Below are 26,847 nucleotides of genomic sequence, written 5' to 3' on the forward strand. Positions count from 1 at the left end.
AGAGTATAACATACAATGGAAATTGGAAAATAAAAGTGTTAAAAATAAGAATTAGAATGTCACTAAACTTGAAGTACACGTTTGTGTACTTATGGACTAAGTACATCATATCAAAAGATGATTCTTAGTTTTTATTCTAATTAGGTTCCAGTAATCCCAAATATCAAAAACAAATTAAAAAAGCATGAAAACAAACAGCTTGGGCCTTAAGAGGTAGAAGGCAAAATAAATGGTTGACACTTTACCCACCTGCTCCCAGTTCCACCCACAATGGTTTAAATGTAACTTAAATATTGGGCTTATGTAAAAGTATTTTGAGTCACTACAGAAAAGTGCTATATAAACATAATTCACTAAAGCGAGCGCCGTGGTCATTGAAGTGGCTTTCTCCGCCAACACAGGCGAGGAGTGCGAGCTGTCCTGCAGAGAGAGCAACAACGACGTGGTGATCCTCCCCAGCAACATGACCGTGGACGACGTGCTGAAGGAGCACTGGAGGAACCCACACAAGGTCAAGGTACGCCTTCCTGCCCCGTCTCACCACCGCCGTGACAGACGCACTTGACAAAGCCCTGCGATCCACAACTCTCCCTTAAGGAATTTCCCGCTTGGTGTCAACATCCTCGCTCGTGTGTGCGCCGCCCTTTTAAGTCCCGCCGCGTCCAAATGTTTTGGTTAGAAACATGGCAACCCCTCAGACATTTTTGAGAACATGGTGCGAGGTCTATTTTTGGGCCCAGACTAAATTGTACAGTATTTACCATACTTTGAGGAAATAACACAATAGACTCATCACAGTCTGCGTGTATAGCAAGCCCTTATCACAGCCCCACTTTTTGTTTGGTTTCAGAGTCACGCTGAGTCAGCAGTGGGTTGGACCACGAGGACATTAAATGATCTGTTTTTCATGGATGTGCGTAACTGATATGATTTGTGCTCAGAGGTAAATTGAGACTCTGGTGTGGAGGGCGCCGCAGTGCATTGCATAGAAAGTAGCAGAGGAAGGTTGGGTGTACACCTTTTCCACACCAAAGCTCGGTTGGTAGAGTGGCCGTGGCAGCAACTTGAGGGTTCCAGGTTCGATCCCCGCTTCCGCCATCCTAGTCATTGCCGTTGTGTCCTTGGGCAAGACACTTTGCCCACCTGCTCCCAGTGCCACCCACACTGGTTTAAATGTAACTTAGAAATCAGGTTTCACTCTGTAAAAAGTGCTTTGAGTCACTAGAGAAAAACGCTATGCAAATATAATGCACACTAACCATCCCCCATTTGTCTTCCAGTCCCTTAAATGTCCTCATGTAGTTGTCCAATGTCTCCGAGAAGTCATACAATTCAGCATTCAGCCACAAATATCAGGTAAACAGGCCAGATTTAAATGTAACTTCGATATCGGGTTTCACTCTGTAAAAAGTGCTTTGAGTCACTAGAGAAAAACGCTATGCAAATATAGGGGCGGCATGGCGTAGTGGGTAGAGCGGCCGTGCCAATTCAGCATTCAGCCACAAATATCAGGGAAAACAGGCTAAGTTTAAATGTAACTTCGATATCGGGTTTCACTCTGTAAAAAGTGCTTTGAATCACCAGAGAAAAGCGCTCCATAAATATAATGCACACTAATCATCCTCCATTTTTCTTCCAGAGTCTTAAATGTCCTCATTTAGTTGTCCAATGTCTCCGAGAAGTCATACAATTCAGCATTCAGCCACAAATATCAGGGAAAACAGGCCAAGTTTAAATGTAACTTCAATATTGAATTTTACTTCGTAAAAAGCGCTTCGAGCCATTAGAAAAAAACGCTATATAAATGTAATGCATACTCACCATCCCCCATTTGTTTTTCAGTCTCTTAAATGTCCTCATTTAGTTGTCCAATGTCTCCGAGAAGTCATACAATTCAGCATTCAGCCACAAATATCAGGGAAAACCGGACAGGTTTAAATGTACCTTATATATTGGGTTTCACTTTGTATAAAGCGCTTTGAGTCATTAGAGAAAAATGCTATATAAATATAATGCACACTAACCATCCCCAATTTGTCTTCCAGTCTCTTAAATGTCTTCATTTACTTCTCCAATGTCTCCGAGAGGTCATACAACTCAGCATTCAGCCACAAATATCAGGGAAAACAGGCCATATTTAAATGTAACTTCAATATTGGATTTTACTCTGTAAGAAGCGCTTTTAGTCACCAGAGAAAAGCGCTACATAAATATAATGCACACTAACCATCCCCCATTTGTCTTCCAGTCCCTTAAATGTCCTCATGTAGTTGTCCAATGTCTCCGAGAAGTCATGCAATTCAGCATTCAGCCACAAATATCAGGTAAACAGGCCAGATTTAAATGTAACTTCGATATCGGGTTTCACTCTGTAAAAAGTGCTTTGAGTCACTAGAGAAAAACGCTATGCAAATATAGGGGCGGCATGGCGTAGTGGGTAGAGCGGCCGTGCCAATTCAGCATTCAGCCACAAATATCAGGGAAAACAGGCTAAGTTTAAATGTAACTTCGATATCGGGTTTCACTCTGTAAAAAGTGCTTTGAATCACCAGAGAATAGCGCTACATAAATATAATGCACACTAATCATCCTCCATTTTTCTTCCAGTCTCTTAAATGTCCTCATTTAGTTGTCCAATGTCTCCGAGAAGTCATACAATTCAGCATTCAGCCACAAATATTAGGGAAAACAGGCCAAGTTTAAATAAACTTATATATTGGGTTTCACTTTGTATAAAGCGCTTTGAGTCATCAGAGAAAAACGCTATATAAATATAATGCACACCAACCATCCCCCATTTGTCTTCCAGTCTCTTAAAACTTTTCAATTAGTTGTCCAATGTCTCCGAGAAGTCATACAACTCAGCATTCAGCCACAAATATCAGGGAAAACAGGCCAAGTTTAAATGTAACTTCAATATTGGATTTTACTCTGTAAAAAGCGCTTTGAGTCATTAGAAAAAAACACTATATAAATGTAATGCATACTCACCATCCCCCATTTGTTTTTCAGTCTCTTAAATGTCCTCATTTAGTTGTCCAATGTCTCCGAGAAGTCATACAATTCAGCATTCAGCCACAAATATCAGGGAAAACCGGACAGGTTTAAATGTACCTTATATATTGGGTTTCACTTTGTATAAAGCGCTTTGAGTCATTAGAGAAAAACGCTATATAAATATAATGCACACTAACCATCCCCAATTTGTCTTCCAGTCTCTTAAATGTCTTCATTTACTTCTCCAATGTCTCCGAGAGGTCATACAACTCAGCATTCAGCCACAAATATCAGGGAAAACAGGCCATATTTAAATGTAACTTCAATATTGGATTTTACTCTGTAAGAAGCGCTTTTAGTCACCAGAGAAAAGCGCTACATAAATATAATGCACACTAATCATCCCCCATATGTCTTCCAGTCTCTTCAGTGTCCTCATTTAGTTGCCCAATGTCTCCGAGAAGTCATACAATTCAGTATTCAGCCACACATATTAGGGAAAACAGGCCAAGTTTAAATGTACCTTATATATTGGGTTTCACTTTGTATAAAGCGCTTTGAGTCATCAGAGAAAAACGCTATATAAATGTAATGCACACCAACCATCCCCCATTTGTCTTCCAGTCTTTTAAAACATTTCATTTAGTTGTCCAATGTCTCAGAGAAGTCATACACTCAGCATTCAGCCACAAATATCAGGGAAAACAGGCCAAGTTTAAATGTAACTTCAATATTGGATTTTACTCTGTAAAAAGCGCTTTGAGTCATTAGAAAAAAACACTATATAAATGTAATGCATACTCACCATCCCCCATTTGTTTTTCAGTCTCTTAAATGTCCTCATTTAGTTGTCCAATGTCTCCGAGAAGTCATACAATTCAGCATTCAGCCACAAATATCAGGGAAAACCGGACAGGTTTAAATGTACCTTATATATTGGGTTTCACTCTGTATAAAGCGCTTTGAGTCATTAGAGAAAAACGCTATATAAATATAATGCACACTAGCCATCCCCCATTTGTCTTCCAGTCTTTTAAAAGTTCTCATTTAGTTGTCCAATGTCTCCGAGAAGTCATACAATTCAGCATTCAGCCACAAATATCAGGTAAACAGGCCATATTTAAATGTAACTTCAATATTGGATTTTACTCTGTAAAAAGCGCTTTGAGTCATTAGAGAAAATTGCTGTATAAATATATTGTCTAATCACCTGTCGCTCTGTTAAAGGCAGCAGTCGGGAAGGAGAAGGGAGTTGTTGATGGTGGAGCTCGAGAGAGAGCCAAAGGCATTTGCTGCAAAGCACAACAAAGACGCTTTATTGAAAAATATGTTGAGAACCTGGAAGAGTCTGTCATGTCAGCGCTTGGTGGTCCAAGGAACCCCAAGGAGAGAAACCTCCACAGTTATATTGTCTTTATATTCCTGCGAGTTAATCCGTTTTTGGGGGGACTTGAGGGGACTATCATGATGCGTTCAAGAGTCTGATGGCCTCAGGGTAGAAACTGTTACAGAACCTCTGCTACGGAGGCTGCGGAACCTCTTTCTAGAGTCCAGCAGTGAAAATAGTCCTTGGTAGGAGTGGGAGGAGTCTCTGCAGATTTTCTGAGCCCTGGTCGGGCAGACGCTTTATGCGATTTCCCGGATAATGCATTCTAACTCATAAATAAATGTAAATAAAAGTCCGTTCACAACGGAGCCAATGGGATGTCCTCTATTCAGTCCACAAAACCCAACAATTAACCATCTAAAAAGCGCCTACAATACTCCATTTACATTTCATGACTTGAATACTAACCAAGTATTAGTGATATTGTAATTATAAGCGCTAACACAGACTATGTATAGATTGCGCTCCTTATTCTGCTTACTAAAGTGACATAATCCTTCGTTTGCACGTTTAGTAGATCAACTTTGTGTGTGCTGTGAAGTTTGTGCGTGTTTTAACACAAGCGTAGTTTAGGTTATATATATATATATATATATATATATATATATATATATATATATATATATGAATAAATGAATGAATCCAAGCTTGACTAGCACTCCTTCTACTTGTATGACGGTTAAAAATATTTAAATTTAAGAACTTAGGATCTTATATGACGGTTAAAAGTGTTAAATGTTTCCTTTGAAATCAATGTCAAGGGTTACGGTTTTAGCCTGGAACGAACAAATTATCATTCCATTGGCACTCCTTCTACTTTGAACTTGTATGACAGTTAAAAATATTTAAATTTCTGGTCTCAATCAATGTCAAGGGTGACAGTTTGACCCTCTAATGGACAAATCGTCTTTCCGTAGATTTTTATTGGGTGAAAAAGTGTTTTCAAATATAAATAAATCTAAACTAGACGAGCACCCGAATTTAGGAACGTATATGACAGTTAAAAATGTTAAAATATTACTTTAAAATCAATGTCACAAGTGACCGTTTTACCCTGTAACGGACAAATTATCTTTCCATTGGCACTCCATCTACTTTAGACTTGTATGACCGTCAAAAATATTTACATTTCTGTTCTTAATCAATGTTAAGGGTGACAGTTTTACCCTGTAACAGACAAATCGTCTTTCCGTAGTTTTCTATTGGGTGAAAAAGTGTTTTTAAATATAAATTATTTAAATGTAGACAAGCACCAAAATTAAGGAACTTATATGACAGTTAGAAATTACTTTAAAATCAATGTCAAGGGTGATAGTTTTACCCTGAAACGGACAAATTATCTTTCCATTGTGATAGGCGCCAGCGCCCCCCGCTACCCCGAAAGGGAATAAGCGGTAGAAATGGATGGATGGATGGATGTTTTCTATTAAGGAAAAAAGTTAAGAAAAAGTGTTTGTAATTATAAATTAATCCAAAGCAGCAACTTATATGACAGTTAATAATGTTAAAATTTTACTTTAAAATCAAAGTCAAGGGTGACAGTTTTACACTGGGACGGACAAATTATCTTTCCATTGTTTTCTATTGGGGAAAAAAGTTTAGAAAAAGTGTTTTTAAATATAAATTAATCCCAGGTAGACGAGCACCCGAACTTATACGACAGTTAAATATGTTAAAATTTCACTTTAAAATCAAAGTCAAGAGTGACCGTTTTATCCTGGAACGGACACATTATCTTTCCATTGTTTTCTATTGGGGAAAAAGTTTAGAAAAAGTGCTTTTAAATGTAAATTAATCCATGGTAGACGAGCACCCAAATTTAGGAACGTATATGACAGTTAGAAATGTTAAAATTTTACTTTAAAATCAATGTCAAGGTTGACAGTTTTACACTGGGACGGACAAATTATCTTTTCATTGTTTTCTATTGGGGAAAAACGTTTAGAAAAAGTTTTTTTAAATAAAAATTAATCCAAGGTAGAAGAGCACCCAAATTTAGGAACGTATATGACAGTTAAAAATGTTAAAATGTTACTTTAAAATCAATTTCAAGAGTGACCGTTTTACACTGGAACGGACAGATAATCTCTTTCCATTAGCACTCCTTCTACTTTGGACTTGTATGACAGTTAAACATAATTACATTTCTGTTCTCAATCAATGTCAAGGGTGACAGTTTTACCCTGTAACAGACAAATCTTCTTTCCGTAGTTTTCTATTAGGGAAAAAGTGTTTTTAAATACATATTATTTAAATGTAGACGATAGGCGCCAGCGCCCCCCGCAACTCCGAAAGGAAATAAGCGGTAAAAAATGGATGGATGGATGGATGGATGGATGGATGGACGAGCACCCAAACTAAGGAACTTGTATGACAATTAGAAATGCTAAAATTTTACTTTAAAATTATGTCAAGGGTGATAGTTTTACCCTGGAAGGGACAAATTATCTTTCCTTTGTTTTCTATTGGGGAAAAAGTTTAAAAAAGTGTTTTTAAATATAAATTAATCCAAGGTAGTAGAGCACCCAAATTTAGGAACGTAAATGACAGTTAAAAATGTTAAAATGTTACTTTAAAATCAATGTCAAGAGTGACCGTTTTACACTGGGATGGACAAATTATCTTTTCCATTGTTTTATATTGGGGAAAAAAGTTTCGAAAAAGTGTTTTTAAATATAAATTAATCCAAGGTAGAAGAGAACCCAAATTTAGGAACGTATATGACAGTTAAAAATGTTAAAATGTTACTTTAAAATCAATGTCAAGGGTGACAGTTTTACACTGGGACGGACTAATTATCTTTCCATTGTTTTCTATTGGGGGAAAACGTTTAGAAAAAGTGTTTTTAAACATAAATTAATCCATTGTAGATGAGCACCCGAATTTATATGGCAGTTAAAAATGTTAAAATTTTACTTTAAAATCAATGTCAAGGGTGACAGTTTTATCGTGGAACGCACAAATGATCTTTCCATTGTTTTCTATTGGGGAAAAAAGTTTAGAACAGGTTTTTTTTAATTATAGATTTATCCAAGGTAGACGAGCACCCGAACTTATACGACAGTTAAAAATGTTAAAATTTCACTTTAAAATCAAAGTCAAGAGTGACCGTTTTATCCTGGATCGGACAAATTATCTTTCCATTGTTTTCTATTGAGGAAAAAAGTTTAGAAAAGGTTTTTTTAATTCTAAATTAATCCAAGGTAGACGAGCACCCGAATTTATACGACAGTTAAAAATGTTAAAATGTTACTTTAAAATCAATGTCAAGGGTGACAGTTTTACACTGGGACGGACAAATTATCTTTCCATTGTTTTCTATTGGGGAATAAGTTTAGAAAAAGTGTTTTTAAATATGAATTAATCCAAGGTAGAAGAGCACCCAAATATAGGAAAGTATATGACGGTTAAAAATGTTAAAATGTTACTTTAAAATCAATGTCAAGGGTGACAGTTTTACACTGGGACGGACAAATTATCTTTCCATTGTTTTCTACTGGGGAAAAAAGTTTTGAAAAAGTGTTTTTAAATATAAATGAATCCAAGGTAGAAGAGCACCCGAATTTATATGGCAGTTAAAAATGTTAAAATTTTACTTTAAAATCAATGTCAAGGGTGATAGTTTTATCCTGGAACGGACAAATTATCTTTCCATTGTTTTCTATTGAGGAAAAAAGTTGAAAACAAAAGTTTTTAAAATAAATTAATCCAAGGCAGAAGAGCACCCGGATTTAGGAATTTATATGACAGTTAAAAATTTTAAAATGTCACTTAAAATCAATGTGAGGGGAGGCTGTTTTACCCTGGAACAGATTATTTGGATTCCCGTTGTTTTTTCTTCGCAAAGTGTTCCAAAATACAAATACATCCAACTTCCCTTCCACTTTGGAGGTTCCGGCGTACAAAAACATTAACTGGGGGCACATCTGCCCCTTTTATACTTAGAATTTGCATCAGCAAAACGCATATTCAATCTAGTTCCCGAGTTGGAGGTTAATGTCGGCCGCCCTAATAAGTGATGATGATTTATTGCTTTAAACCAGTTGTAGTTCACTTCTCGCTATGACCCACTTAGACGTCCCTCCTTCCCTCCTCGTCTTCTTGTCCCTCCATCGCTAACGACTCCCCCACCCCTTTATCAGCAAAATTAGCCTGTCGGGCTTCCAGTGGAATTATTCATTCTCTATATGACATTACATCGTCTAAGGTGGCGCTGAGATGGGGATCTATTTTTATGTGGTATCAGCGCCCCGGGAGGCTTGGAAGAGGGTGAGGATCACATACGTATAGTGAGGGGTGAAGCCAGGCAACGATCATGGATTATCTTGATTTACGGCCCTGCTGAGAGAGGAAAAAGGAGTCGGGGAGGGGAGGGGGGGACGGAGTTTCTGGATGACATCATCATTAGAGGGAAGCAAGTAGAAGGTACAGTAGATGCGGAAAGTTTAGAAATGAAAGAAGGATGCTTCATCTTCTGTGTTTATGGTGCTGTCCCTCCATCTTCTCCTTCGAACAATCGATTTGCTGACAGCGCAGAAATGAAAAAAAAGCGTAGTTTGCTGCAACTAAAGAAATCCATGTCAACTGTGTTCAATAAAAGTACACAGGGGGGTGCTGTTATTTGGGGGATGGGGGTTATTGTTTGAGGTCACACAGTTATTGTTGTCCAATGGGATGCATTGGGATTTATGGTCCACTGTTTCTGTCTGCAGGTCACAGTTTTTACTTGGATTGAGTTTTTCTGGCATTTTGTTGAAGTGCAATTTACAGACTGTTCCTCCAGATAGGGCTACCATAGTCTAAACACGCAGTCGTCCACGTCAGTACGAGGCAGCAAGATAAAATCCAAATTGGTGTCCAGTGGAATGCATTGTGGTCGTCTGTCGATTGTATTTCCCCACACAGTGGTTCAGGGCTTCGTTCGACTCAACTGCAGAGAGCAGCAGGTTTTAGTCACGTGTAAAATCTTTCCACAAATAATGTGGAATAATATTGATTATTATTGTTATTTTTAATAATATTATTAATGTCATCATTATTTTATTATCAAGATTGTTATTACCATGCTTATTATATATTATTGTTATTATCATTATAATTGTATCAATATAATTTTAGTATTATTATGGTAAATAGCAGACTATAAAAAACATATTCATAATAATAACTTTTGTGTAATCATTATCTTAGTATGCATGTTATGCAACATTACTGAATAAAATATCTTACATAAACAGTGTGATAAACTATTGCTATGCTATTATATTATACCACATTCTTAATATAACAATGTAACTATATATATATATATATATATATATATATATATATATATATATATATATGTATATATATATATATATATATATATATATATATATATATATGTATATATATATATAAAAATATATATATATATATATATATATATATATGTATATATATATATATATATATATATATATATATATATAGGGAAGATATAGCCTCTGTGTTTTTTCCCTATATATATATGTATATATATATACAGTAATAAAATATATATAAACACACATATGCATAAACTGCATGTATATATATGTATATAAAACCATCCATTTTCTACCGCTTATTCCCTTTCGGGGTCGCGGGGGGCGCTGGCGCCTATCTCAGCTACAATCGGGCGGAAGGCGGGGTACACCCTGGACAAGTCGCCACCTCATCGCAGGGCCAACACAGATAGACAGACAACATTCACACTCACATTCACACACTAGGGCCAATTTAGTGTTGCCAATCAACCTATCCCCAGGTGCATGTCTTTGGAAGTGGGAGGAAGCCGGAGTACCCGGAGGGAACCCACGCATTCACGGGGAGAACATGCAAACTCCACAGAGAAAGATCCCGAGCCTGGATTTGAACCCAGGACTGCAGGACCTTCGTATTGTGAGGCAGACGCACTAACCCCTCTGCCACCTTGAAGCATATATATATATATATATATATATTTTATTACTGTATATATATATATATATATATATATATATATATATATATATATGTATGTATATATTTTTTTGTATATGTATATATATGTAGATGTATATATGTGTGTATGTATATGTGTGTATATATGTTTGTGTGCATATGTGTGTATATATGTATATGTATGTATATATATATATATATATATATATATATATATATATATATATACATCCACATATATATACATGTTGTTTTATGTATATATATGTATATGTATGTATATATATATATATATATATATTGCGCTCTACCACGGTATCGAGCACTATTCTCCGGATAATCCAATCAAGACATATATATATATATATATATATATATATATATATATATATATATATATATATATATATATATATATATATATATACATCCACATATATATACATGTTGTTTTGTGGACGTGCGCAACCCGAGGGTCCCTGGTTCAATTCCAAACCTCGTCATGTCCGTTGTGTCCTGAGCAAGACACTTCACCCTTGCTCCTGATGGGTGCTGGTTGGCGCCTTGCATGGCAGCTCCCTCCATCAGTGTGTGTGAATGGGTAAATGGGGAAGTAGTGTCAAAGCGCTTTGAGTACCTTGAAGGTAGAAAAGCGCTATACAAGTACAACCCATTTATCATTTATATATATATATATATATATATATATATATATATATATATATATATATATATATATATATATATATATATATATATATATATACATATATACATATATATACATATATATATATATATATACATATACATATATATGAAATCCGAATCAAATCAAAATACAATTATTTATTTTCTCTATTGCAAAACATGCAGCCCTTTTTCTTGAAGCAAAATGTACCGGTAATTACAAAATGACAAATGGATTAGGGAGATTTATTTATTTCTATTTGGCAGTTAATCCCAGCATAGGCTACTATTTGAACTATTGTTACAGTACTCATTTTTTTCAAATGTACCTTCCTGAGATCATGCCGCAAATTTTTGGGTGTTGTGACAACGCCGGAAATTAAAACCTTATCTGGTTGCTTTCTACAACTAACACACACACGCACGATCAGGACAGATCTACTATTGAAATGTTCACCTTTTAATGCATTCGACACACGCTTGCAATGCGCCCGACGTCCACGGATAGAGAAAGACTCGGTAGTAACCCAAACAAACAAACACGTGCGAGTGCACACAGACATTCCACGCACACCCCCCACGAGCTGCACTCTGAGGACCAGCGCAGCGGGATGGGATTCCACACATTCTAGGGAGATATTTGAGAACATTGCGCTCTTTACCTTTGCTGGTGTGTTTTCTTTCTCAGTTCCTTGACCTCAACCGCTTACACCCCATGGCTCGGTTATACGCATAGCAGGTCATATTTTGGCGGCGTCCACAGTTTGCAGTCGCGTTCCAAGACGGTGTGAATCAAAAGCGAATGAGTAGCATTGGAGACATTTACATCAGTGGTCCCTAACCACTGATCCGGGGACTGGCACCGGTTTGTGACGCATTTGCTACCGAGACATTAAATCAGGGGTGCCCACACTTTTTCTGCAGGCGAGCTACTTTTCAATTGACCAACTCGAGGGGATCTACCTCATTTATATATATCATTTATATTTATTTATTTATGAAAGAGACATTTTTGTGAACAAGTTAAATGTGTTTAATGATAATACAAGCATGTGTAACACAAATAGATGCCTTTCTTTCACAAAGACAAGAATATAAGTTGGTGTATTACCTGATTCTGATGACTTGCATTGATTAGAATCAGACAGTAATGATGATAACACCCACATTTTCAAATGGAGGAGAAAAAAAGTTGTCCTTTCTGTACAATACCACATGAAAGTGGTTGGTTTATGGCATCTAATTCATCCAGCTTCCATACACTTTACAAGAAAAACATTGGCGGCAAATTCCGTAGCTTGCTTGATTGACATTCACGGCACCCGAGGGTCTTGTGAGATGACGCTGGCTGCTGCCAGTTCATTATTATGAAAAAATGACAGAGAGGAAGGCGAGAAACACTTTTTATTTCAACAGACTTTCGCGCCGTCCCTTCCGTCAAAACTCTAAAGGCCGACTGCACATTTCCTATCTTCACAATAAAAGCCCTGCTTCATTCTGCCTGCGCTAACAAAATAAGAGTCTCGGAAAGCTGGCGTGCACAAGTGATGTGCACGCCAGCTTTCTGAGGGATTGCTTGTGCACGCCAGTTTTCCGAGACTCTGTATTTAGTTAGCGCAGGCAGCATGAAGCAGGGCTTTTATTGTGAAGATAGGAAATGTGCAGTCGGCCTTTAGAGTTTTGACGGAAGGTACGGGGCGAGAGTCTGTTGAAATAAAAAGTGTTTCTCGCCTTCCTCTCGGTCATATTTTCATAATAATGATCTTGCAGCAGCCAGCGTCATCTCACAAGACCCTCCGGTACCGTGAACGTCATTTAAGTGACGTCTTAGTGAAGATTGATGATCACTATTTTTTAGGTCTATTTTTTTTAAAAGCCTGGCTGGAGATCGACTGACACACCCCCCGCGGTCGACTGGTAGCTCGCGATCGACGTAATGGGCACCCCTGCATTAAATAATTTACAATCAACCGTGTTTTCTTCTACTTTACTTTGGCCAGTCCCACCAGACACACCAATTATCTTGTTCGGAGATGTGTTATAAATCTCCTGATAGGAAGTCGAAATTTGCTATATGTGTTACATCTTTGTTACATGGGACAATGCACATTAATAAACATAAAGACATGTAAAGGTGCCAAATTGTCAAAAGCCAAAGGCTAGGTTCCATCTCGCTAGGTTGATGACCTTAGATCAGTGGAGATCAGGAACAAAGTGACCATAGGATTTTTGATTGATTGATTGATACTTTTATTAGTAGATTGCACAGTTCAGTACATATTCCGTACAATTGACCACTAAATGCTAACACCCAAAAAAGATTTTCAACTTGTTTAAGTCGGGGTCCACGTTAATCAATTCATGGTACAAATATAAACTACAGTCATCACACAGGTTAATCATCATAGTATATACATAAAATTATTTACATTATTTACAATCCGTTGGGTGGGGTGAGGAGCTTTGGTTGATATCGGTATAGCTCGGTTGGTAGAGTGGCCGTGCCAGCAACTTGAGAGTTGCAGGTTCGATTCCTGCTTCCGCCATCCTAGTCACTGCCGTTGTGTCCTTGGGCAAGACACTTTACCCACCTGCTCCCAGTGCCACCCACACTGATTTAAATGTAAAAATTAGATATTGGGTTTCACTATGTGAAGCACTTTGAGTCACTAGAGAAAAAGCGCTATACAAATATAATTCACTTCACTCCACTTCATATCAGTACTTCAGTCATCAACAATTGCATCATTAGAGAAATGGACATTGAAACAGTGTAGGTCTTACTTAGTAGGATATGTACAGCCAGCAGAGAACATAGTGAGTTCAGAATGCATAAGAACACGTATATACATTAGAAGTACATTTGATTATTTACATTAGGTAATTTATAATCCGGGGAGATGGGATGTGAATGGAGGAGGGTATTAGTAAAGGGTTGAAGTTGCCTGGAGGTGTTGTTTTGGAGCGATTTTGAAGGAATATAGAGATGCACTTACTTTTATACCTTTTGGGAGTTCATTCCACATTGATGTGGCATAGAAAGAGAATGAGTTAAGACCTTTGTTAGAACCCAATCTGGGTTTAACGTGGTTTGGAGTTAATGTGCATAAGGCAGACGGCAAAGTACTAAATGGTTGCATATAATAATTGTGCTGAAGGAAAAAAAACACACATATCTTTGGGCCTAGTAAGTTAAAGTGCTTTTGTTATTGCACATTGTCCTATTTCATAAGTAGTTAGCAATAATGGTTGTATTTACGCATGGAAAATTGGACTAAAAAAGTGTAACATTAGTGTACAAAATATGAATAAATAACTTTAAGAATGGAAATAGTAACCCACAGAAATCTATTGGAACTGATATTAAGTATATCTAGCTTTTTTATATATCCATGATATTGTCCTTGAATGTGATGTATCACCTATAACCATACTTGCCAACCTTGAGACCTCCGATATCGGGAGGTGGGGGGTGGGGGCGTGGTTAAGAGGGGAGGAGTATTTTTACAGCAAGAAAAGTGCAGATTGGATTTTAACCTATTTAAAACATGACATCAAAAATATATATCTATTGTGAGAAATCATTAAGATGATCAGTGTTTCCACAAAGACAAATATCATTAATTATTAATAATAACATAGAGTTAAAGGTAAATTGAGCAAATTGGCTATTTCTGGCAATTTATTTGAGTGTGTATCAAACTGGTAGCCCTTCTCATTAATCAGCACCCAAGAAGTAGCTCTTGGTTTCAAAAATGTTGGTGACCCCTGCCGTAGATGTTACTGTCACATATGCATGTACAGTACATCAGTGGTCCCCAACCTTTTTGTATCCGCGGACCGGTCAACGCTTAATAATTTGTTCCGCGGCCCGGGGGGGAGGTTTTTATTTATTTATTTATTTATTTTATTTTATTTTTTTTTTCTTTGTCATGAAAAAGGGACATTTTTGTCATGGAAAAGGGATGTTTTTGTGGTTGGTGCATTAATTGTAAGTGTATATTGTGTTTTTTATGTTGATTTAATAAAAAAAATAATAAAATAAATAAATACTTTTTTCTTCTGCGGCCCGGTGGTTGGGGACCACTGCAGTGGATGGCAGTATTGTCCTGTTTAAGAGTGTAACAACATTGCTGTTTACGGCAGACAAACTGCTTTGCGGTAGACGAAAACGTGACTGCTGTTGTTGTGTGTTGTTACTGCGCTGGGAGGACTTTAATGAAACTGCCTAACAATAAACCCACATAAGGAACCAAGAACACGCCCTCGATCATTCTACAGTTATAACGTCATTGGGCAGGCTCACTGTTTATATCGTGGGAAAGCGGACGTGAAAACAGGCTGTCGACATGTCACTCAGGTCCGCATGGAGCTGAGGGGGGGAGGGCTGGGGGGGGGGGGGGCGTGGCCACTAGCTCTGCCTGAATTTCGGGAGATTTTCGTGAGAGAAAATTTGTCCCGGGAGGTTTTCGGGAGAGGCGCTGAATTTCGGGAGTCTCCCGGAAAATCCGGGAGGGTTGGCAAGTACGCCTATAACCCGTCAGACACTAAAGCCAAAACAAAGCCTACTATTAGCAAAAAATGAGCAACAAACAAAAGTCTATGGAGAGCTTTTTTGCAAAAGGAAAAGGACTAATTTAATGTTATGGTGAGTTTTTTATGTATTCATTTTCACGCACTTACTTGCTATATCTTTCTGTCACACGTGGAAGGCCGGTCCGTGAAAATAATGCCTACATTAAACCGGTCCCTGGTGCACAAAAGGTGTGTTTGTTTTCACGTGCACATGACAGAGCAACTTTAGTCTGGGGGTGGTCTTGTCTGTCAAAACATCATAAATTGCATTGACACTATACTCCCTGCTCTGAACATCATTGATGTCTTCCTGTGTAATGTATGTTTCAGAGTATTGTCTGCACAATGGGACTGAAGTGGTATCCGCACCCAGAATTACTCCACTGCATCAAACGTTGTGAGGTAAGACGGTGTTTCTATTTTTAGAAGAAGAAAAAAAAACAGTCAAATCATTTATCAGTTTAAAAAGCTACTCTCAAAGTATCTTTGAACAATACTACTACTCCAACCACCTGAAACTCAGAGTCAGAATCACGTTAATTCCCAAGAGCGTTGCTCCATATGTGCACGAAGTGAACAGATATGAAATTTAAAAAACGCAATCTACAGGAATAGTACGGGTGCTTAAAAACCTTGAAAATGTTTAGATTTTAATGTTGTGTTTTCAAGGTTTGAAAAATGCTTCACTGCAAAAACTGAAATCTAAGTAAGATTAAATATCTCAAATAGGGGTAATATTTACTTATTTTCTGTCTGATAAGATATTTTTTCTTACAAAGCAGATTTCATGTTAAGAGTGTTTTACTTGTTTTAAGGGTTTTGGTCCTAAATGATCTCAGTAAGATAGTACAGCTTGTTGCTGAGATTCTAGGACCTATATTGAGTAAAACATGCTTCAAACTAGAATATCAACGGTTGCAAAGCTGTGTCATCAACACTCACAAGTATACAACTACTTTTTTGAAGTAATAATTACTTATTTCAAGCATGAGGAAAAAAATCATGACTTTGCCACAAAACAGATGACAGCCATATGGACTTTGCTGTTATATTTTCAATGAAACAATAGAAAATACGTACTCAAATAGTAGTACAGTTATTTGTCAAAACGTGGACTATGGTGTGGTCTGTTTTCCCGGAATGCAAAGGAAGGTGACGGAACATATTTGAATTTATCTGTAAAAAAAAAAAAGTGCAAACTAAAGGCGCGCACAAGGCGGAGAACAAACTTGGCTAAAAAACAAAAACTACCACAAATGCGAAACTATGGATATGAAACAAAAGACTCGCTAAACGTGACATGAATAAACAAAACTTACTTGGAAGGAAATGAGCAGAGCGATACATAACCAGAGTGAACAGAGCATGGAGCAACAACAATGATGCCAGGCCGACTACCTGGCAACTACAAGCTTAAATAATAGTGACATGATTAACACAGGTGCGTGTGTCCTAAACAAATCAGGTGCGTGAGTCCAAATGAGTAAAGGTGAACTAATCGGTCGTTATGGTGACAAAACAATGGAGCGTAAACAGGAACTAAAAAGAGTCTTAAACCAATGGAACAACAAAACAAAACGTGACCACAGAACATGACATTATTGGGGGGAATGTACTTATTTTTAGATATTTTGGTGTTAATTGAGGTTAGCTAGCTTTACTTGTTTTGGAAAGTCTTGACAAGCCAAATTTTCTTGTTATATCGCCAGATAATTTTGCTTAGTTCAAATAAAATACCCCTAATTTTTATATATTTTTTTTATTCTTGTTTTTGAACACTGACTTTTTGCAGTGTTGAATTTTGGGTGGAGTGCTCGAAAATGCTGGGAAATGTTCATCATTTTTCTCGGCAGTCTGACTCAATAGGCTCATTAAAACTGGGAAAATATAAAATAAATTTCCTTAAAAATGAAAGCTACACGCTTTATCTGTTGGCTTTTCACAAGCCCTTACATTAGGTTGTTGTCATGACAGAGCCGTATATCTGTGTCGCCCCCAAGAGGACGGTGGTGCATCGTGCCGGAAGGGTGTCGTTTTAATGAACATTGGATGGAAAATGAAAAGTACAAACTTTGAAAAAAACGTGGACCAAATCCACGTGTAGCCTGCTGCAAAGTATGCAAAAAGGAAATTCAACATGGTTCGATGTAATTATTGCTCCATTTTATTCGTTGTCTACTTAACTTGCCTTAACTTTTGTTAATTTCTTATCATAGCCACTAGAGATGCGCGTATAGGCAATTATATCATCCGCAACCGCGTCACCAAAGTCGTCATCCACCCGCCGTCCACCCGAACCAACATTTTAATTGATCCGCATTCGCCCGCCACCCGCCCGCTTTAATACATCAGAGGTCGGCCACCTTTAACACTCACAAAGCTATTTAAACCCGTTTCACAGAGTAATGAAGACAATGGAGCCGCTAACGTACTTGCGAACATCCAATTGGCGTTCATCCTGATGGCAAGAATATGGGCGTGCTGTGTAGCCATTGCCTTTGACACCTTCAACAACATGTACAAATTGATTGTTAGTCCGGCAACATGTTATGAGCAGCTTCCGCAATCACTCGTACAAGATTGAAAGGCATACTGGGTGATTCAGAGTACATTGATGGTTGTGATATAAAACAACTTTAACATTTACTAATATGCGCCACGCTGTGAAGCCACACCCAACAAGATTGACAAACACATTTCGGGAGAACATCCTCACAGTAACACAACATAAACTCAACACAACAAATACCCAGAATCCTTTGTATCTGTGACACTTCCTGAATATATATTTACACCCCCGCGCCCCCAACCCCGCCCACCTTACCGACACACGGGGGGTGGCGGGGTTTGCTGCTAGCGGGGTGTATAAAATAGTCAGGTTTTGTCATGGATACAAAGTATTCTGGGTATTTGTTGTGTTGCGTTTATGTTGTGTTAGTGTGAGGATGTTCTGCCGAAATGTGTTTGTCAATCTTGTATTGTGTGGCTTCACAGCGTGGCGCATGTTACTAAGAGTGTTAAAATTGTTTATATCACAACCATTAGTGTACTCTGTGTCACCCAGTATGCCTTGCAGTCGTGTGCGTGTTGCCGCGGAAGCCACACACAACATGATGCTGGACTGACAAGCAGATCGTACATGTTTGTAGAAGGCGACAATGTCAATGGCTTCATAGCACGCCATAATACTTATTATCTGGGTGACTGCCGGCAGTCATTTCAGAGAATATTAGCGTCTCCTATTGTCTTCTTCGCTTTGTGACACGGGTCCTAAATGGCTCTTTGAATGGAAAAGGATACCGATCCCTGAACCATATATATCAAATATTTCCGAATAGTTCAACCGCCATCCGCCCGAATCCAATTAAAATCTATTTTTTCGTCATGTCACCCGCCCGACCCGCGGTTTATCCGCAAACCGCGCATCTCTAACAGCCACAGTTATAAGGCTAGACATGCTTAATGAAAGGTGACTGAGGTGTTGTGAAACAAACTAAATATTTTCCTTTAATTTACTATCCTTATATTAAAGTGGAACAGTTTTGTTAATAAATGAGTGAAATTGTTTACAAGCACAAATACGGTGTGAATCAATCCGTGCTGTTCGATGTCAGTGAGTGCTATAAATCTCATCGGTGCTCTTATTTTTTGTTTTGTTTCTGTAGTGAACTGGTTATTTGGTTCTCAGTTAGATTTACAACCCAGGTCCACTAAAGGCCCAAATAGATCACATTAAAAAAGAGGAAGGGAATTTAAAATGTATTCTTCACAGGAAACTACCATTTGAACATTTGACTTTACTTGGTGTCAATTTGGATCTTAATAAGACGGCACTGAATATGAACCTTTAGGACACTTTTTGGAGTGTCCAATTAACATGCCGTCTTTTGGTACAGCCGTTCATGGGAGACAACTACTGTGATGCAGTAAACAACCGAGCCTTCTGCAACTACGATGGAGGAGACTGCTGCTATTCCACTGTCAAGACTAAGAAGGTTAGACACGTTTTCTACCTTTTTTTTTTAGATTTCATGTTACAATTGGCAAGCCTTAACAACCATAAATAATATGAAGTACTTATGGAACATAAATGTATTGGAGGCAATACATTAACTGAGAGCTCATATATCCATAAATCTAAATCTTGGACTCCCTCTGGAGTCATCTTAGCCTTATTGATGGTTGCCAAGAATCATTATCAATACCATACTACCACTTGGAGAAACCCTGTCTGCTACAAAGTTCACATCGCGTAAGGGTATGGTCTTGGAACAGGAAGCCCTGATGTCAGAAGCATTTCAACCGCGGCATGACCAAAGTTTTTACAGCACACGTAAATAGAGTGACTTCATAGCAGGGGAGACACTACGTACCGTAAATTGTTTTCTTGGAAGACTGGATCCCACATCAAACAGAATTGACAGGTCAAAATCCATCACCAACCTCTGTTAATATCACATGAACACATTGAGGGGTGCTTCGGAGGTACGGGATCATTACCAGTAAATTGGGTGGACTGTAAACCTCCGCCAATGCACCTCTTTGTCACCAGTTCAGATCAAAAACTTCATTGACCCAGCATCTCCAAACCTGAGGCCATGGTTCTCAGAAAGAATAGGGTAGATTTCCCCATGTGGAGGAGGTCAAGTAACCTGACTCTCGCCAGATCCTTGTAGTTCACTGAGCTCCACACAAGGATCTGGGACTTCTCAATAGGAGATGTATTTCAGAAGGCGGGGCCTTGGAAAAAAAAAAAATATGTGATTGGATAAACCACTTGTCCGTTATCTTGAATGACGTGCTACTTCAACCAGTCACATCGAAATCAACCCATGACGCTGGGAAATCCTAAACAGAACAGCCGACATGTTGGATAACGACAGAGCGAAAAGTTCTTTGTTAGAATTAATATTCGATAGATTCGACAAAACAGTTGCAACAGCAGAATCAGGGTCAGCACGTTGTTGTTTGAATCAAACAGTCGCTTCGGCGCTACGTCCCGCCCGGCGATCCTGATTGGTTTATTATTTTTTGCTACCTTGAAGGAGTTTGCATTGCCCTCGATCCCACATCCTTATGTGGAGTTCAGCGAACTACAAGGATCTGGCGAGAGTCAGGTTAGAGTTCAAGTCCCTGGTTCAACATCTTCGGTCTCTTTATCGATCAAAAACCAACATCAGTGTGTAAAGGATATCACCACATGGGCTCAGGAACACTTCATAAAACCACTGTCAGTAACTACAGTTAGTCGCTGCATCTGTAAGTGCAAGTTAAAACTCTGGACCGTCATGGTGAAGGAAGAGCTGAGCCGTTACTTTTACTTCTTCTCAATTTACTGATCAATTTATGTTCCTACCCTCACCTACGTTTGCAAGCTTTGGGTAATGACCAAAAGAACAAGAATATGGGCCAAGCGGCAAAAATTAGCTCCTTCCGGTGGGTGCTTCGACTCACCCAAAGAGATTGATTGATTGAAACTTTTAATAGTAGATTGCACAGTACAGTACATATTCCGTACAATTGACCACTAAATGGTAACACCCGAATAAGTTTTTCAACTTGTTTAAGTCGGGGTTCACGTTAATCAATTCATGGCTGAAGCGCTCTGTGGTTGGGGTGGAGCTCAGAGTAGAGCCATTGCCCCTCGCTTCTCAGTTGAGTTGGCCGTAGGTTAGACCTACAGTAGGGCACGCTTCAATATTCCTATGGTGGAACGGGTGGCCGGAAACGGGAAGTCTAAGCTTCTCAACCAAGGGTCCTGCCCCCGTGATCCTGACCGGGCCGGATATGTGGAAGAAAATAGACAAATGGATGGTATTATGAGTGGACAACAACCACCAGCTTTATCTACCTCTGCATGTGCTTTAAAATATACATTGTGCAATTCAGCTATTAGTATGAACTCATCAATCTTTACGTTTCCATGCAAAATTAGTCTGATTTCGCATTTTTTATATTTTCACACCTACTTGGGAAGTCCTAATGTCCATGCACACTCTTCGATCGTACGCATTGTTCGTAATAATGACGTTGAATCATGACGGCGTTAGTAACTTTTATTAGTAACGAGTACCGTATTTTTCGGACTATATGTCGCAGTTTTTTTCATAGTTTGACTTATACTCAGGAGCGACTTATGTGTGAAATTATTAACACATTACCGTAAAATATCAAATGATATTATTTAGCTCATTCACGTAAGAGACTAGACGTATCAGATTTCATCGGATTTAGCGATTAGGAGTGACAGATTGTTTGGTAAACGTAGAGCATGTTCTATATGTTATAGTTATTTGAATGACTCTTACCATAATATGTTACATTAACATACCAGGCACCTTCTCAGTTGGTTATTTATGCCTCATATAACTTACACTTATTCAGCCTGTTGTTCACTATTCTTTATTTATTTTGAATTGCCTTTTAAATGTCTATTCTTGGTGTTGGGTTTTATCAAATACATTTCCCCCAAAAATGCGACTTATACCCCAGTGCAACTTATATATGTTGTTTTACTTCTTTATTGTACATTTTCGGCATGTACGACTTACACTCCGAAAAGTACGATACTCTAATGCAGTGGTCCCCAACCACCGGGCCGCAGAATAATTTTTTATTCATTTTTATAAAAAAAAAAAAAAAGAATGTTATTTTTGTTGTTATTGTTAAATCAACATGAAAAAACACAATATACACTTACAATTAGTGCACCAACCACAAAAACCTCCCTTTTTCATGACAAAAATGTCCCTTTTTCATGACAAAGAAAAAAAAACCACAATAGGCAGATAAGGGATTTTCCAGAATTATCCTAGTAAATGTGTCTAATAACATCTGAACTGCTCCCACTGCAATCGCCTTTTTTTCTTCTTCTAGTCTTTCACTCTAAATTTCCTCATCCACGAATCTTTCATCCTCGCTCAAATTAATGGGGGAATTGTCGCTTTCTCGGTCCGAATCGCTCTTGCTGCTGGTGGCTATGATTGTAAATGTGAGGATGTGAGGAGCTCTACAACCCGTGACGTCACACGCACATCGTCTGCTACTTCCGGTAAAGGCGAGGCTTTTTTATTAGCGGCCAAAAGTTGCGAACTTTATCGTGGATGTTCTCTACTAAATCCTTTCAGCAAAAATATGGCAATATAGCGAAATGATCAAGTATGACACATAGAATGGACCTGCTATCCCCGTTTAAATAAGAACATCTCATTTCAGTAGGCCTTTAAGCTAGAAAAAAAAACCCTCGATGACATCACGTGCACTAGGCAACAGGCCCCGTCTTTTAAAAACACGGACTCCGCAAACTGGGGTCTTATATTAAACATTTCTCAAATACATATGCTAGATATTTACTTTTTTTTTTTTCAAGTAACGTATACATAATTTTCCCTGGTAATTAATTACATTGATTAAAGAGTTATTATGTTAGTAATTCAGTGAATTTTTTGGTAAAGTAACGAGTAACTATAGTAAATTACTTTTTAAAAATATTTTTTAGTACACTGGTCATGGGGGGGCGTTTATTTTCTTTTAGCTCGGATTAATATATTGCTTTTCAGGTTGACCTATGATATCACACTCGGCATTTGCGGATCCTTACAATTTGATGACCTCTGTAATTTTTGCACAGGTTAGAAATATTACGTTTCTAATAGATGTGCTGATGTTAAACAGCAGACGGTATCAAGAACAGATCTTGGATTGCGCTACGAAAATGACGCTACTACCAAGAAAATTAATCTGGCTGGATGCAGGTCCGATGCAAAGAAAGACCGGCAGAAGACACAAAACTTTTTAATTTCTTGAAGTTCATTCAAAAGTCTCCGTGGATTGATGGAAGGAGTTTTTAATCTGTTCCAGGTGAAGGTTGCGATTGTTCTGGACTATCTTGCTAGTTGTGTGGAGTACAGAGTTATTGTTAATCAGTTTGGATTTCACAAATGCGGCGTCGAAAGGTTTGTGTACGCCAGTGACGTGCGGTGAGGTTTATAGCTGGTGAGGCAATGACGTAATCAGAATCAGATTTACAAATATACAGTATGCGCTCTGAGCAGATTATTTGCCGTTTGATTGGCAGCAGTTTACGGGTTATGTTTCATTTCTGCATTCTTTACACATACAAACTGTTATCCACAAAATGTGCATTTCATTAAAAACGAAACAAAAATAATGCTATCGCCGTCTATTACCTTTACGTATAAATGGAATCCATTAGTCACCGATTCTGTTCATAACTTTTATGGACAGAATTTCTAGGCGCAGTCAAGGCGTTGAGGGGTTCCGGTTTGGTGACCGCAGGATTAGGTCTCTGCTTTTTGCAGATGATGTGGTCCTGATGGCTTCATCTGACCGGGATCTTCAGCTCTCGCTGGATCGGTTCGCAGCCGAGTGTGAAGCGACCGGAATGAGAATCAGCACCTCCAAGTCCGAGTCCATGGTTCTCGCCCGGAAAAGGGTGGAATGCCATCTCCGGGTTGGGGAGGAGACCCTGCCCCAAGTGGAAGAGTTCAAGTACCTAGGAGTCTTCTTCACGAGTGGGGGAAGAGTGGATCGTGAGATCGACAGGCGGATCGGTGCGGCGTCTTCAGTAATGCGGACATTGTACCGATCCGTTGTGGTGAAGAAGGAGCTGAGCCGGAAGGCAAAGCTCTCAATTTACCGGTCGATCTACGTTCCCATCCTCACCTATGGTCATGAGCTTTGGGTCATGACCGAAAGGATAAGATCACGGGTACAAGCGGCCGAAATTAGTTTCCTCCGCCGTGTGGCGGGGCTCTCCCTTAGAGATAGGGTGAGAAGCTCTGCCATCCGGGAGGAACTCAAAGTAAAGCCGCTGCTCCTCCACATCGAGAGGAGCCAGATGAAGTGGTTCGGGCATCCGGTCAGGATGCCACCCGAACGCCTCCCTAGGGAGGTGTTTAGGGCACGTCCAACCGGTAGGAGGCCACGGGGAAGACCCAGGACACGTTGGGAAGACTATGTCTCCCGGCTGGCCTGGGAACGCCTCGGGATCCCCCGGGAAGAGCTAGGCGAAGTGGCTGGGGAGAGGGAAGTCTGGGTTTCCTTGCTTAGGCTGTTGCCCCCGCGACCCGACCTCGGATAAGCGGAAGATGATGGATGGATGGATGGATGGAATCCATTAGGGCTGGGCGTATCGATACCAAGTATCGATACTATCGATACTTGGTGAGTATCGGTATCGTATCGATACTGGCGTGATGGTATCGATACTTCACCAAATTAAGCGAATCACTCCGATTAAAAAAAAAAATGTGAGCGCAGCGCTCCTCACCACTACATCCCTCCTCCCCTAGTGATAGATTGCGAACGAGATTTAAAAACACTTAAAAATTCATCTTCAACCCAAAATAAAATAAAATAAATACAATTAACATGACGTTTGCTGCATCCGCGCACACACATCAGTATAATTCGCTCCGAGGTTCACTCAGACACGCACACACACACACACGCGTGCGTTTCCAGTGCGACTTAATGTCTTGGTTGTAAACTGTAAAGTATTTTATTGCACTAAAATAACGATAATAATTTCTCAGTTCTTTTGTTCTGTGTTCATTTTTACAACTGCTTCATAACTAGTGTTTTCCTTTTTACTTAAGTTTCTTGTGTGTTGTGAGGCGACTAGCCAAGTTCAGTATTTGTTTTCACCTTATTTGCACGACTTACTTTATTGTAATTGATATTATTACTTTTTTATTCGAATTTTGTCAGTTCTTTTTTTTTGTGTTCATGTTTACAACTTTGCTCGATAACTAGAGTTTTGTTATTTACCTTAAGTGTTTGTGTGTTTTGAGGCGACAAGCAAGGTTCAGTAGTTGTTTGCACCTTATTTGCATTACTTTATTGCTATTGATATTACTTTTGTGATAAATATTTTATTTTTTGACTTAAATCGTTGTCCTGTGTTGTATTATTATCATTATCAATTAATAAAGGCAAAAGTACAAATTTGTTTTTCAGTCCCCCCCCCCCCCATCAGATGACGACACTTTCGGTACCGGTATCGGCGATACTGGCCGGTATCGGATCGGATTGGTATCGATAGCCAAATTTGCGATATCGCCCACCCCTAGAATCCATGCGCTGGTCCCTCTGGATAAAAATAGCCGTCACCTTCTGGTAAAAGTCCTCCTTCACTTCCTTCAGTTTTAAAAGTCTTGTAAGAGTTCAACATAGTTGCGGCGATTAGCAGAGCTCATACTCTCATCATTTCCACGAAATTTTAGCTGCAGTTTGGCGAGGAAGCAGGTCGCATCGATGACATCCTTTAAAATCTCTCAGTTCTCTTCTACCTTAGCATTGTGGAAACTGATGTTGAGTCGCCGCTGTTCATCCAAAGCCAAGTCCATCCTCGTCATCCCAAACGTTTTTAGCTCAATCTAGCTTTGAATATGAGCGGCCGATGGCTCATGTTTGGTGAGGCTTCTTTGCAAATTATTTCGGTCACAAAATCCCATTTGAGTCCACACAGTTCCACAGGTTGAAAAAAGAAGACAAGGAAAGCAGAAAAGGCGGTTTCTTGCAAAACATCCACAAAGCCAGTCATTTCACGTATACCACTCCGGCTGGAAAGAGCGAGTAACTTTCCGTCCTGCTGATTGAAACAAACCATTCAGTTGGTCTTCCTTTAGGAATTATCTCCTGCTTCGCTTGAAAGTCCACTTAAAAAACTGTTTAAGTGCGGAAATGTGGTCATCCATGTTGAAAGTCGGGGTGCACGAGACGGAAAAAAAATAAGTCGCTGCGGCACTTAACCGCTGAGGCCACCGTATGTCTGGGATCATGAGCGCCCCTATTGTGAGGCACGAGAACTGTTTGCCTCACCTCAGACGTTTTTCTCTGCCTTTTTGATAGCATATCAGGACACAAAACATGTTACTCGCTGTGGCACTTGACTCGCTTACGCCACCGTATGTCTCTGATCATGAGCACCCCTATCGTGAAGCACGAGAACTGTTTGCCTCACCTCAGGCTTTTTTCTATGCCGTTTTGAACGCTCGGCAACACACCAGACAAGAACACGCTCTGGCCGCACGGCAAACAGAGAAGTTTACGAGGGATTGCGAAAATTTGACGATTTTAAAGAAAAGATTCTCCAAATTGGTGAAGCTAAATGAAAATTAAAAACTAACAATTACAATTGTTTTATCATTTTATATTTTATTTCTTTGCATGATCACAGGTGAGGCACTGCCTCCCCTGCCTCCCCT

At 38.9% G+C, this 26,847-nt stretch overlaps 1 protein-coding gene across 1 annotated transcript in view; it reads left to right on the plus strand.

Annotated features, from left to right (window-relative positions):
* Positions 1-26,847, plus strand: part of pappaa (pregnancy-associated plasma protein A, pappalysin 1a) — a 295,025-nt gene that overhangs the window by 245,823 nt on the left and 22,355 nt on the right. The window contains exons 19-21 of the mRNA XM_061876405.1: positions 402-517; positions 15,947-16,018; positions 19,513-19,611. Coding sequence (XP_061732389.1) covers positions 402-517; positions 15,947-16,018; positions 19,513-19,611 — 287 coding nt within the window. The remainder of the gene's footprint in view (positions 1-401; positions 518-15,946; positions 16,019-19,512; positions 19,612-26,847) is intronic.

This window comes from Nerophis ophidion, linkage group LG17, assembly GCF_033978795.1.
Source record: "Nerophis ophidion isolate RoL-2023_Sa linkage group LG17, RoL_Noph_v1.0, whole genome shotgun sequence".
NCBI classification, from domain to species: Eukaryota; Metazoa; Chordata; class Actinopteri; order Syngnathiformes; family Syngnathidae; genus Nerophis; species Nerophis ophidion.